This window comes from Ostrinia furnacalis, unplaced genomic scaffold (assembly GCF_004193835.3).
Source record: "Ostrinia furnacalis isolate ACB-3 unplaced genomic scaffold, ASM419383v2 OfSCF2039, whole genome shotgun sequence".
In the NCBI taxonomy this organism is placed as follows: Eukaryota; Metazoa; Arthropoda; class Insecta; order Lepidoptera; family Crambidae; genus Ostrinia; species Ostrinia furnacalis.
In genome coordinates, this window is record NW_021132278.1 from 714,858 (window position 1) to 728,413 (window position 13,556).

Below are 13,556 nucleotides of genomic sequence, written 5' to 3' on the forward strand. Positions count from 1 at the left end.
AGCGTAGCAGACAGACAGAGTTACATTCGCATTTTGATAACAGAAGCCATTCTCCCCCTCCCCCCCTCCGCAGTCAACCTCTAGGTCACCTTCAAATTATGGTACTGACAGATTATCTGCACATCTGTGATTTGAAATCACCATGAAAGGTAGGCTAAACTGGGATAGTTATGTAACGGTCAATGAACTTACGGTCAATAACCTTGACAGACGCGAACCACAATAACGCGAACTGTGCGCGAAATGTGTTCTGTGACTGTACCCGAAGCACAATATACGATTCCGAGAGTTTAGTGCTCAGGGTACTGTACTTATTATTATCGAAAGATCTCGTTGCCATGGCGAAGACAGTTGTTTATCTACCGCGTAGAGTTAACAGTTTGTTTTGCAGTTAATCTTTTGTTTTTATCAAACAATAAGCGAATACAACAGTGATTTCAGTTAATTAGTAAAATTAGAGAGTTCAAGCCTTATTTGTGATAGTTAAAATTATGTTATTCCTTAAAACAATTAGTGTTACAGTTGCTGGGACTTTTACTTTTACCATCAGTTAATTACAGACTAATTTAATTAGTGAAATGAATGGTGTCATCTTCGGTATCACTGACCTACCTAAGTAATTCACTTAAGCTGGAACAATCTTTTTTGATGCGTCATTGATAAAAAAAAGACCTAAATTAGTTTTACATCATGTAAGACGTACCTATTGACCTAGTTTTGGTAACCTTTAGTGGTTTTTTGTACCGTGATGAATTTCCGGACAGAGCGTGAAGTGTGGAAGAGAAGTTTAATCATCACACAGACAGAGTTCTGGTAAATCAGACTCTGATATGAAGCTTCCGTAAGTATAAATAATTATAGAGATTTACCTAAGTATCTGATTAGACTATTAACTGGTTTTATTATAGTCAGAGCCGTGCGTAATGAAATTAAACCAACCAAAGCTTAAAAACAAGTATTGTACTGAAATAATATAGTCCAGTCAATAAAGCATTATAGATGGAAAACTGTAGAACACAGTTTCTGACTTCAGGACTTTATTTAGACTAGTTAGGAGGTGAACATAGCAAAAGTCCCCGTCCTTAGCCCTTGAGCCGGCGGGGAGAGGGGGGTTTAAAGGTGCCACTTTTCGGTTTTTCGCTTAATCCTCGGAAACTATGCGTCCTAGTGACATGACTACTATGAACCAAAAAAAGTTTATTCAATTTGCTACAGGCGAGACCGTCAAGTTTTTCTATATCTAGTATAGTTTTTGCGGCATTTACTCTAGAAGGTCTGTAAAATTGGAAATTTAATTTTTGTCTTACATGTTCCCATCAGGAGAAAATCGACTAAATCAACATTGAGCAAACACTATAGACATGCGGGAGCATGTTAAGCCTAGTTCCATGGAGGGGACTGCACCGTGCGTATATTTAGACGAACCAATTAGAGCCACTTTTGACTCCTCATCATTCAAAAACTACTGTGCATTAACACTTCAAATTTGGCTCATGTGTTGAGACTTGCAAGATATACATCAGCTTCAAATTTCATAAATATGCCTCAAACGGTTCTTTAGGTATTGACGTCCAAAAATCTACATGTCTGACCTATAGACCAAATTCTAACCACTTCCAGATGACCTCGAAGGTTCAAATTTGGCATCCAGAAATGTAGTTATGTAAATACAAAGGAACAAATAAAAAACCAGAAAATTTTAACATTTCACAGGTGATAGATAGATTTTAGTGTTCTAAATGTCGATTTTTGAACGTCAATACCTAAATAACCGTTTGAGGTATATTTATGAAATTTAAAGCTGATGTATATCTTGCAAGTCTCAATACATGAGCCAAATTTGAAGAGTTAATGCACAGTAGTTTTTGAATGATGAGGAGTCAAAAGTGGCTCCAATTGGTTCGTCTAAATATACGCACGGTGCAGTCTCCTCCCTGGAACTAGGCTTAACATGCTCCCGCATGTCTATAGTTTTTGCTTAATGTTGATTTAGTCGATTTTCTCTTGATAGGAACATGTAAGACAAAAATTAAATTTCCAATTTTACAGACCTTCTAGAGTAAATGCCGCAAAAACTATACTAGATATAGAAAAACTTGACGGTCTCGCCTGTAGCAAATTGAATAAACTTTTTTTGGTTCATAGTAGTCATGTCACTAGGACGCATAGTTTCCGAGGATTAAGCGAAAAACCGAAAAGTGGTACCTTTAAACCCCCCTCTCCCTGCCGGCTCAAGGGCTAAGGGCGGGGACTTTTGCTATGTTCACCACCTAACTAGGCTAAATAAAGTCCCGAGGTCAGAAATTGTGTTCCACGGATTTCTCTCTACACCGTCGTTAAGGCATTCATTGACTGGACTAATACAGTAAAATTGTGGATATGACCCAGAGATGGAAGCACATCGCTAGGAGAGCTACCTTCGGAAATGACATCGTCGAACACCCCCACCGTGTAGGTATCCTCGTCAGCGCAACCATAACCAAGTGCCCGACTAAGAAGAGAAGAGAAGGTTGTGGATTGGGCGATGTGGCAGTAGTTAGGTAGATAGGTAGGGTGGCCATATGAGTAAAAAAACCCGGAATTCTTTAATCACGTGCTGTGATGACGCTGCACTATTGCTGTTTCATTACGGCAATATTATCGTCTGGTGATTTTTCTAATGGGTGGCTGTTGCATTAAATTCCTGAATCCTGAACAAACAATCACCTCAAAATTCGATTATCGAGCATCAGCTGGCGACGTGTTTTTTCAGAAAAATGGGCGGCGTCCTTAGCAAATTGTTCTCTGCGGGAGACGTGCAGGCCGCGGGTTCGGTGCTCGATCGGGTCATATCACAACCGAATACAGAGGAACACACTGTATTGTATAAACTTGCGGATTATAAAAAGGGTGAGTTTGGCACGTTTTTACATTCCAGGCTAAAGTTCCCAATCTTTTTTGCTGGTGAACTTAATTTTTCATAGGAGGTTTACTTAATTACTCTAATGTTTTCTGACTTTCCCTTATCAGCAACAGCTGGTTTGTTATTGTTATTATGGAATTAATTATGCCGCAATGTTTAGTAGACAAACAATCAAATATGACGACATCTTGTCTTTTCGGTTTTGTCCCACCCATACAGTTAAAATTAAAGATGCCTAAGTAGCCAAGGAAGCTACTGGAGATTTGTGGATTTGGAGAGTAGAGACTGTAGGATGACCATGAAGCGTGCAGATGAAGTTTCCGCGTTTATTTATTTAGGTTTGGAAATAAGAACATTATGATTGAACTCCATGTTCATCAGTTGGGCTTATTGATCGAAACGTACGCTCATGGCGGTTAGCGGCAGAGGAGTAGTTTACCCATGAATTGGTCACTTAATTCGCTGCATAATGTTAGTCACAGTCACAGAGCACGGTGATTGATTCAATGCTCTGTGATATTATAGTACCTATACGCAGGCGAAAGTCATTGCTAGAGGAATATATGACTTAACTCCTTGTGATTCAGGTGGGTTATTGCTCGAAACGTACGCTCGCGGCGGCATGGTGGCAGCGGAGAAGCTGATTCGTGAGGAGTTCGCCGCGTACATGTATGCGGGAGGACGCGGCCGCGTCATCAACCGCGCCGAGTACCTTCGCTGGAAGTTCCGAGACCAGGAGCAGGTAAAGATTGCAGATGGATGGAGCTGGGAGTGACGTATTTTTTAAAAACCACCTTTTAATGACCATGCGAACTCGTATTAAACTCCACCTACCTATAATAAGCTATAGTGAGGCAGGGCTAGGGCACCGACGAGATGGTCAGATGCGGTGAGGAGGATGGTGGGCGGAAATCTGCATCGAGCAGTCCACACAGCTCATGACCTCAGTCTGTGGAGGAATACTATACATACGTGGTCGCGATCCTCAGCAGTGAGGGGCCGAGAAAGAAGATACGAGTAATGTGCTCGCGTTTTAAAGCTCCTTTTCTTTGAAACAGATAGGTAGTAAGCAATTAACATTTTATTAAATAACCCATTAGTTAAATAAACGAGACACCTGGACACAAAAAGTCTTATTTCTGTAAACTGATGATATTTTACAGGTGGTCCTACCAATAGAAGCGTCTCTCTCCCCCCACGATCCCCTGGCCAAATGGGAAGACCACATGGCCTGCTGGCAGATGTGCTACCGCGGAGCTCTAGGGGAGTCTCTGTTGCACGTACTCATCATTTGCGATACCAAGGTATGGCAAGAGTATGAAGTAGGTATGGCTTCGACGAGATATAGGAGAATCCATCATGAAGGTCCATTCAATTAAATATCATCATACCATGTCGGTGTCCACAGCTAGATCAGCTAGGTAGACTATGTCTGTGGTAATCATATGAACTAGTTTCTTATTCTTCGTTTCTATTGTTATTAAATCTTATTTTCGATTGTAACCTGATCTCAGTCGTGGTATATTGTTGGTCAGTTCAGTAGCCAGATATTACGTATGTACCGTAATTTTTTTTTATATAAATTGTTATTTCAGATTCACACCAGACTTGCCAGGACTCTGGTGAAATGTTTTCCAAAACTGTCTTCAGATGTTGTGGAAGGAGAGGAATATCTAGGTAAACAACTATCTGGTAAATTAATCATGTTTTACGTCTAAGAATTGCTATAATTTTCCTTAACATCGGAACAGGTGCTAGCTCCCTACACCTGGCAATAGCGTACAGCAACAACGAATTGGCCCAAGACTTGGTGGAGGCTGGAGCAGATGTGATGCAGAGAGCCATCGGTAATTACTTTTTGGCAACTTTGGTCTCGGTTATTTATTAGAATTGAACATTCTGGAAAAGACCCTGAAGATTTTGTGTATGGTTTTAGGTAGTTTTTTCCTTCCACGCGATCAGCAACGAGTACCTCCTACTAGACAAACGAACTACGAAGGTTTGGCGTACCTTGGGGAATATCCACTTGCATGGGCAGCTTGCTGCGCCAACGAAGCAGTGTATAATCTGCTGCTGGACTCTGGGGCAGATCCTGACGCCCAAGACTCTTTTGGGAACATGATTTTACACATGGTCGTAGTTTGCGACAAACTGGTAAGATAGAAAGAAGAAAGTTCACGATCTATAACTTGTGAGTTAACACAAATCAAAGTCAAAGGCTTCACCCAAAACTTAAAAGTTATATTTTTAGTGACTCTAACTTAAACCGTGCTTAAACACTGTCCTGTCCAGTATGAAAGGACTATAATATTATTATTATGATACCAAATAATAGCTGATACCTAGATTGTTTTGTGTGGTGTGGAGGAGTTACGAGTACCTTATTTTGAACTTCCTTGCAATCCAGGATATGTTCGGATATGCTCTACGTCACCCGAAGGTGCCTGCAAGTAATGGGCGTATGAACAAAGCCGGGTTCACACCCCTCACCCTGGCTTGCCAGCTTGGCCGTGCTTCTGTATTCAGGGAGATGCTGGAGCTATCAGCCAGGGAGTTTTGGCGGTATTCTAACATCACCTGCTCTGCTTATCCTTTAAATGCTTTAGACACCTTACTGCCAGATGGGAAAACCAGTAAGTAACTAAGTACTTTAAAGACTTTATCAATTATATGGCCTGGCCTGGTTATCTAATCATCAGGAAAGTCCACATGTTTTTTGTTTCTGGTTTCAGACTGGAATTCAGCTTTGTTCATCATTCTCAACGGTACAAAACAAGAGCATCTAAACATGTTAGATGGAGGCATCATCCAAAGACTGCTTGAAGAAAAGTGGAAGACGTTTGCAAGGGTATGTATCACTTTTACCATTCGCTTTTAAATTCCATGACCAGGTGATTTAATGTGCTCCCTTTCCAACAGAAAAAGTTCCTCAAGCGTCTCATGATCCTGATGCTGCACCTGCTTCTCCTCTCCGTCTCCGTGTACCTTCGACACAGCAGCGGGGAAGCAGACGCCCACCCCAACTGGGGTCTGGAGGTGACGGATGCCAGGAGTGGGATCCGCCTGGCTTGCGAACTGGGCACCATTTGCAGCACCCTGTGTTACATTATACTGCAGCAAGGAGACGAGATCAAGAACCAGGGGATGGTTGCTTACTTTAAGACATTGGTAAGGCCTTTTATAATAATAATTATGTAGAATTGGAGTTCAGCTTAACTAGAAAGTTACTAAGTGGTTAGGTAGGTAGAGGTATCAGTTATTGCCGACTAATGATGTCAAGGTAGCAGGAAGGCGCTGGACGCAGGCCGCTACCAACCGGACAACATGGAGACCTAAGTTCAGCAGTGGATGTCCTGTACGTTAATTTTATATACCCGATGTACGTAATTATATTGATATACGTTATGTTCAGGTATATTACTGTTAAGTCCACAAAACGTACGTCAGAAGGTTGGAACAGTAAAACATGTGATTTCTTTAAAGGTGTATTTGCGACTAAAATAAAACTGGCGGGCTCAGCCGCCGACACATACAAGGAACAGTATAACTATTATGCGTATTATTAATTAGCTATTAGTTTATTAATTTAATATTGTATTTTTATGTACTTACTTTATACATGGTTTCATGATTTTTTACTTTACTCTTTATTAAAATTGATTTATTGTATTTTGTTTGGCAAAACATTTTTGTTATTTTGTTTCTGAGATGTTTATTGATGTTTAGTAATTTGTATTTGACATTTTTATATTATATAATAAAACACATACAACTTTCTTATGTTTTTACTGTTTACTTAAACTTGTGCATTGCTTGTAATTTCGCAATGGACCAAGTGCACAATTTGATTGAGCGTATTGTCTCTAGATATTTTTAATTGACATAGAATTTTGTTTTATAATGTTGTTTCAAATATTCATTATTTTGTTATTTACTCAATCAAGTGTTATTGTGTTTTATTTTTTGTATAAGGAGGGGGATGATGTAGGTACACATTAATCAGAGTAATAAATTAACTCCATGAATGAACAGAGCGTATGAGCCCGCCAGTTTTATTTTAGTCGCAAATACACCTTTAAAGAAATCACATGTTTTACTGTTCCAACCTTCTGACGTACGTTTTGTGGACTTAACAGTAATATACCTGAACATAACGTATATCAATATAATTACGTACATCGGGTATATAAAATTAACGTACATTGGTGACCCCGACGTGATCATTACGTATACAGTGTATGAATACGCCCGACGTGATCATTAGGTATACAGTGTATAAATACGTACATCGGGTATATAAAAATAACGTACATGTCCTATGGCTGAGATGATGATGATGATAAATGAAGTCATTAAAGTATTTTAGTACCTTCTTCCAGCTCCTCACAACTTTCTTTCATGTCTGCCTACTCGCAAAAGATACATAAGTACTTCTCTTCTAAATGTGGTTAGGCAGGTATATTTCTTGTCCTCAGATCCACGAGCCAGCACAGTTCATTTTCCTGGCCTCGAACCTGCTTCTCCTGGCCTGCATCCCGGCGAGGCTCTCCCAGCAAACCAACACTGAAGAGGCCATCCTCATCTTCCTACTGCCAGGCTCATGGTTCCTTCTTATGTTCTTTGCTGGGTAAATAATTTCAGCTTGTCATTAAGGTTTTGTTTGATATATGGGTCAGTAGCGTAACTATAGGATGGCAGGGCTGGCTAATTGCAACGGGCCCAAAGACCCTAATCGTGGTTTCGGGCCCCCTGAAAAATACCTAGATAAAAAAACCCTTGTTATGCGCCAAGGGCCCCGAGCACAGAATTTTCCACGGGCCTCGGTATGTACCTACGCCACTAATAAATGGGTGTTTCTTATTCTGTACTAAAAGATAAGATAAACACTATATAAACACTTTGCATATTATGACGTAACTTGATAATTTGATATTGTGACACTCAGTGATTAAATTTTTAGCGTTTAGAGTCGCATCTCAAACTAATTTGAAAATTATAAATAACTTGAACGAACGCTGGCTGTAACAGCGTATTACACTTGAAAATTTCGACGCGTTCATCCAGTGTCTAAGTAGCTCAGTTGGAAGAGCAGTCGCCCGGCAAGCGGAAGGTGGTGGGTTCAATTCCCGCCTTAGGCAGTTCGATTTTTTCAAGTTATTTATAATTTTCAAATTGTGACACTCGTCACTCACCTTTGCATGCATAATAAATAACAACTGGAGACGTGACTGACGTGTTGGTGACGTCATCACTGGTAATAAAAAGTAGCGCTCATAATCGTACCTGCTACACTTTACGACAAACATTTATGAAATAAAAGTGACTTAACAGTTTAAAACTCCACGTAAAATGGAAATGAAAAACATAACCCTCTTTCTGGCACAGTCTGGTAAAAATAATAATTTTACATAATAATTATGACTCAAGATCAAGAAGAACAAGTGTTGAACAGTGAATGGGTTGACTAGGATGACCATGCACAATAGAGACTAAAATACCATAATATTTTTGAAAGAAAACTTGTTTTTCAATATGAGAGAGTCACACTTCTTGGAGTTTCACTTACCTACTTGTATAAAGGTCAACAATACACTCTTAGTTCCTATTCATCATGATAATTTAAAGAATGAAATGTAGGTCAGGTAAGTAGCTGTTTTCTCTTCCAGTTATTTATGTTATCTAATCTAGCGTCTATCTACTTATGTTAATATCAGTGGCTTAGTAACTACTTTAGTCTATAGGTAGGTACCATCAGAGACCCGTGGCAAATTCATTGAGGGGAGAGGGGGGGCCGTGGCCTGCTGACTTGCCATGATTGATACGGAGCGATAGCTCATGAATGGAGTAGGTAAATGAGTACTACCAATTATCATAAATCCAGCTAAGCCTTTAAAAGGCAGTGGAAATATTAAACTCAACCATATTTTGAGCCTTATTCGGTTGTTTTAAAGTTCAAAAACAATGAAAAATTTGATTATGTTATGATTGTTAAAAGGTTAAACCCTCGGCTCGGGGGCCCGTGGCATTTTGCCAGTTCTGCCATGCCATGGGGCACCCTGTAGCTAGTTAGGTACGCAACCGCACGCCACTGGTTAATAATATCTTACTTTTAATTTTCCATTAGTGCCGTGCGCCTGACCGGGCCCTTCGTGACGATGATCTATAGCATGATCACCGGAGACATGTTCACCTTCGGCATCATCTACTGCATCGTGCTCTTCGGCTTCTCACAGTCGTTCTACTTCTTGTACAAAGGTTTCTAAATCTCTTACTACTAATACCAAAGTTGTTCGTTTCAGCCAAATGACGTCTACCTACTTACTTTATACTGCTGGACTTTTCCACAACAACCGGTCCTGTCACTTGAACAATATTTACATAGGTAGGGGTAGGTGATTGTCGTGCAAGATGAAATTCATTCTTCGTCTCTTCTTGCATGTATTTTTTTAATTATTACAAACCAGATAAAACTGTGTCGTTTCGTACCTACTAAAAAAATAAATACTAAAATCTTGTAAATGATATTAGGTAAAATGTATTGTTTTCTACAGGCTTCCCTAATGTGCAGTCGACGTTATACTCAAGCTACCCCAGCACTTGGATGGCTCTCTTTCAAATTACCTTAGGAGATTACAGTGTAAGTCTATTGCTAAAACTTCAAATCTTAATTTAGACTCTAATCTTAAATCCGGTTTATTTTAACCTACTTTATATTATTTATTTTTATTTCAGTTCAGTTCAATTATCCATTAATTTTGCAGGGAATGGTAGGTTCAAAATTGTACTTTCGAGAGCGACTCATGTAGAGTCAAGTCTACAGGATCTAGAGGTGATACCTACCTATGGTGTCGGGTTATGTGTGGCTTTCGCTCTATGTGATGTTTTAAAATTGTTTCTCTGTCCCAGTACTCCCAGTGTTTTGTCATTAGTTTACTAAGTACTTTTGCGTGGTGATTTTGTGAACTGTATTCATGCCGTTAACCGTACCTACAATATGGTGGAAGATATTCTGAAATAAAAAGTTGTGGATGTTTCGTGTTGTTTGTGCTCAAAGTCGCTTCTTTTGTTTTTCTATGTCAAAAACGTAAACTATCCTCTTACCTTTTTTAATTTATGCTGTCTGCGACTTTCTTTGTGTTGTCGGTGAAGGGGGTCGACTCTACATCGACAGCTCTACTATTGTGGTAATCCCATGTAACACAAGCATTTCGGGACTATTCTTTAAAATAAACTCTCCTACAGTACACGGAGCTGGGCCAGACCACATACCCGAACCTGACGAAGACGGTGTTCGCGGTGTTCATGGTGTTCGTGCCCATCCTACTGCTCAACATGTTGATCGCCATGATGGGCAACACGTACGCGCACGTCATAGAGCAGTCGGAGAAGGAGTGGGTGAAGCAGGTAGATATTTGGAGAAAATTGGATACCTTTTGTATTTTACTGTTTGGCCCAATAATTGGCTGTTTGTATGTATGTAAAGTACGGCATTATGTTCGCCACTTGTAGTACAGTTAGCGTCAAATACTTCGTGACACCCAAAGTAGCCACCACTTCCCTGGAGTAAATTGGAGTTAAAGAGTCTGAAGGACTTTCAGTGTTGGTTTTCCACACGCGTTCAGAAGCTCCGAGGTTATTTTTGGGTGCTCAGATCATATCAATGATCTGAGTTTGGGTGGCACGAACTATTTGACGCTAACTGTACCTACTGTTGAACGTAGATCTATCCCGAAGTAGGTACAGTACTTACGGCATGCGTCTTCCCGGGAACTGTTATTTTGTCATTGTTCCCCACGTCCCACTGAAAGTGTCAACTGTCGTCCTCGGTCCTCAGCTATAAATGTTTGATATTACTTAAGTGTTTGATTGTAAGTTACAGTCAATCACAACACCTCAAGCTTCGACACCGCCTCGTGGTTGCACCTCCTTTCAAGAAGTAATTTATTCCCAATTTTCCAGTGGGCGAAAATAGTGGTCTCCCTAGAACGGTCCGTGGGCCAAGAGGACGCGCACCGCTTCCTGCAAGAGTATTCCATCGGGCTTGGGCCTTCTGATGACCCCCGCTATGAGCAGCGCGCCGTCATGGTCATCAAGTCCAAGGCCAAAACCCGGGCCAAGCAGCGGAAAGGCGCGCTTACTAATTGGAAGGTAGATTTCTCATCATTTCAGCCACAGGACTTCACTGCTGCACATAGGGCAACGGTTCGTGGGCCAAAAGGACGCACACCGTTTCCTGCAGGAGTAACTCCAACGGGCTCCGAGATACGAGCTAAGATGTTTTTATGTCATTGGATACGAGTTTCCTCCAGGAGAACTTATCTCTATCAGGCTCCGAGATACGAGTTTCCTCCAGGAGTACATCTCTATCAGGCTCCGAGATACGAGTTTCCTCCAGGAGTACATCTCTATCGGGCTCCGAATTTCGAGTTTCCTCCAGGAGTACTTATCTCCATCGGGCTCGAAGTTGCGAGCAGCGCGCCGTCATGGTCATCAAGTCCAAGGCCAAGACCCGGGCCAAGCAGCGGAAAGGAAAGTAGATCATCATCATTTCAGCCGCATGACGTCCACTGATGAACATAGGCGTCCCCCAAAGATTTCCAGATTTGCCGATTGATAGCGCTATCCGTAGCAAGGTTTTTGCTATAGCTGAGTTGTTATTTTCTAAATTAATATTTAACCTTTAACCGACGACGTGTGGTCTCACAGACCGCTCCGGTTTTTGAAATTTCTGGATTGCAATGTTCTACTTACTCCCGTGTCCCGAGCATCTCAGTACCTTCGAGTTTAGTTGCCCAAACGCCATTACAGGTAGTGGTTACATTGATGAGGGCAGTTTTAATAAGATAATTCGATTTAAAGTTCAACAGCGGTCTGTGGGACCGCACGTCGCAGACTACGTGACTTTTTTGTACCATACTAAGACTTGCGTTTTTGTTTTAGACGACTCATTTTTCGTAAAAATGATGGATCCTGGGCCACCAAAACCTAGGAAAAGACATTTCCTAATGTTATATTGATATTAGGACATATAATTTTGTAAAAGATGGTATTCTGTAAAAAAATACCACGAAACGGGTGGTAAAGCAAACAGTGACCTGTATTCTAGGCTCTGATATGCCAAATCAGCCTGATTTCATTGCACCAGCTGCAAAAAAGACGCACATTTTAGTCCACCTAAATTGAAAACGAAATTATCTTACAGGTGTTACCTATGCATACCGAAAATGCTTGACATGCGGTAAAAAAAATGTCCTGATTTTGCCTAATGTTTACCCTACGTCAAAATTTTTTTTGTGCATGTAATGTACGTGTCATTTATTTTTATTTTATTCATTACGTTCACTAAATTTAGGAAGGAGTATAGTTTTTCTTCTTTTGATTAAAATTTACAAGTTATATAGGTATTATTGAACTCTAGTGTAATTTCAATGAAAATAAGGGTCAAAAAAGTTTTAGCCATATTTAAATAAATAATATACATTGATTCTTCACAAATTATACGTATCTTTATTTGTAATATAATGTTCTCAAAAAATATAAAATAAACGAGTAAACGGTATAGCGGTCCCACAGAACGCACGTCGCAGACGGCGTGACAAAAAAATCACGTCGTCGGTTAAAGGTTAAGTAATTTGTTGTAATTAAGTAGGAAATAGTATACTGATTTTAGTCATGATCATTCTACAAATATAATGTAAGCGCGGCTGTCTTTTGACTCCGTTTCTAAATAATTTATTGTCAAACAAACGCCGAGCCGCTAGCCGGCGGATACGCGCGGTTCCTTTGACTAAACTTGACAGAGGCCGACAAGCGACCGGCGTCGCACGGCTTACAAAAGCGCTCGGGCGGCGCGTGCCAAAAGAGCCTGCTATGTCTCGGATACCGGCTCGCGGTGCCTTTGAAGCTAAGGGCCCATGCACATAGCGTTTTTTCCTATAAAGCCCGGTTTCCACTAAAGCGGAGAGAAGATGGTGTTTGAAAAACTGCTTCGGTTCGGAAATTTGATTGGTTAGGTATTCTATTTAAACACATCTCTCTTCTCCACTTTGGTGAAAACCGGGCCGAGCCTAACTCGCATTAACCTATGTAAAAGGGGCACTCAATTTTTCAAGTAAGTAAAGGGGCGACAGTCCACATACGGTAGGAACTTCTGGTCTAAACAAAAATAGTAGTTAATGAGGAATGTTTTCCAGCGCGTTGGCAAAGTGACGATAGCGGAGTTACGGAGACGCGGCATTAGCGGAGAGGAGCTGCGGCGGCTGATGTGGGGCCGCGTGTCCATCTCCACGCCCACTAAGGCGCCCCTGAAGTAAGCTCTATTTTGAAGCTATTTAAGCAAGAGTCCTCCAAAAAATTACATAAATGTTCAGTATGACCCATTAGCTGCCACAGTTTAATAAGAGTTAACTAAGTAAAAAAAAGTAAAAAAGTATTTACTTAGTTACTACCTAAGTAGGTATTTCAAAGATGTCACATTGTACAATTTATTCTGGCGGTCTCTGCACTAAGCAAGAAGCTTGCATCGCAGCGGCAGCGGCCTTACCTTGGTTATGGGATCCGCCACCAAGGATGCTGTTCTAACTTCTATGGATGTACCTATACCAGTTTTTGAGTTTTCAGAGCACTCACGGCAAATCTCTAAAGACTAGATTAG

At 40.7% G+C, this 13,556-nt stretch overlaps 1 protein-coding gene across 1 annotated transcript in view; it reads left to right on the forward strand.

Moving 5' to 3' along the window:
- Nucleotides 1-13,556, forward strand: part of iav (transient receptor potential cation channel subfamily V iav) — a 24,509-nt gene continuing 10,953 nt past the window's right edge. Inside the window, exons 1-17 of the mRNA XM_028306649.1 lie at nt 1-841; nt 2,753-2,889; nt 3,490-3,644; nt 4,066-4,206; nt 4,498-4,579; nt 4,654-4,749; nt 4,839-5,056; nt 5,310-5,535; nt 5,635-5,750; nt 5,822-6,070; nt 7,378-7,529; nt 9,027-9,157; nt 9,454-9,539; nt 9,664-9,669; nt 10,145-10,306; nt 10,862-11,050; nt 13,096-13,211. Of these exons, the coding sequence (XP_028162450.1) occupies nt 831-841; nt 2,753-2,889; nt 3,490-3,644; nt 4,066-4,206; nt 4,498-4,579; nt 4,654-4,749; nt 4,839-5,056; nt 5,310-5,535; nt 5,635-5,750; nt 5,822-6,070; nt 7,378-7,529; nt 9,027-9,157; nt 9,454-9,539; nt 9,664-9,669; nt 10,145-10,306; nt 10,862-11,050; nt 13,096-13,211 (2,273 nt within the window). The 5' untranslated portion in view covers nt 1-830. The remainder of the gene's footprint in view (nt 842-2,752; nt 2,890-3,489; nt 3,645-4,065; nt 4,207-4,497; nt 4,580-4,653; nt 4,750-4,838; nt 5,057-5,309; nt 5,536-5,634; nt 5,751-5,821; nt 6,071-7,377; nt 7,530-9,026; nt 9,158-9,453; nt 9,540-9,663; nt 9,670-10,144; nt 10,307-10,861; nt 11,051-13,095; nt 13,212-13,556) is intronic.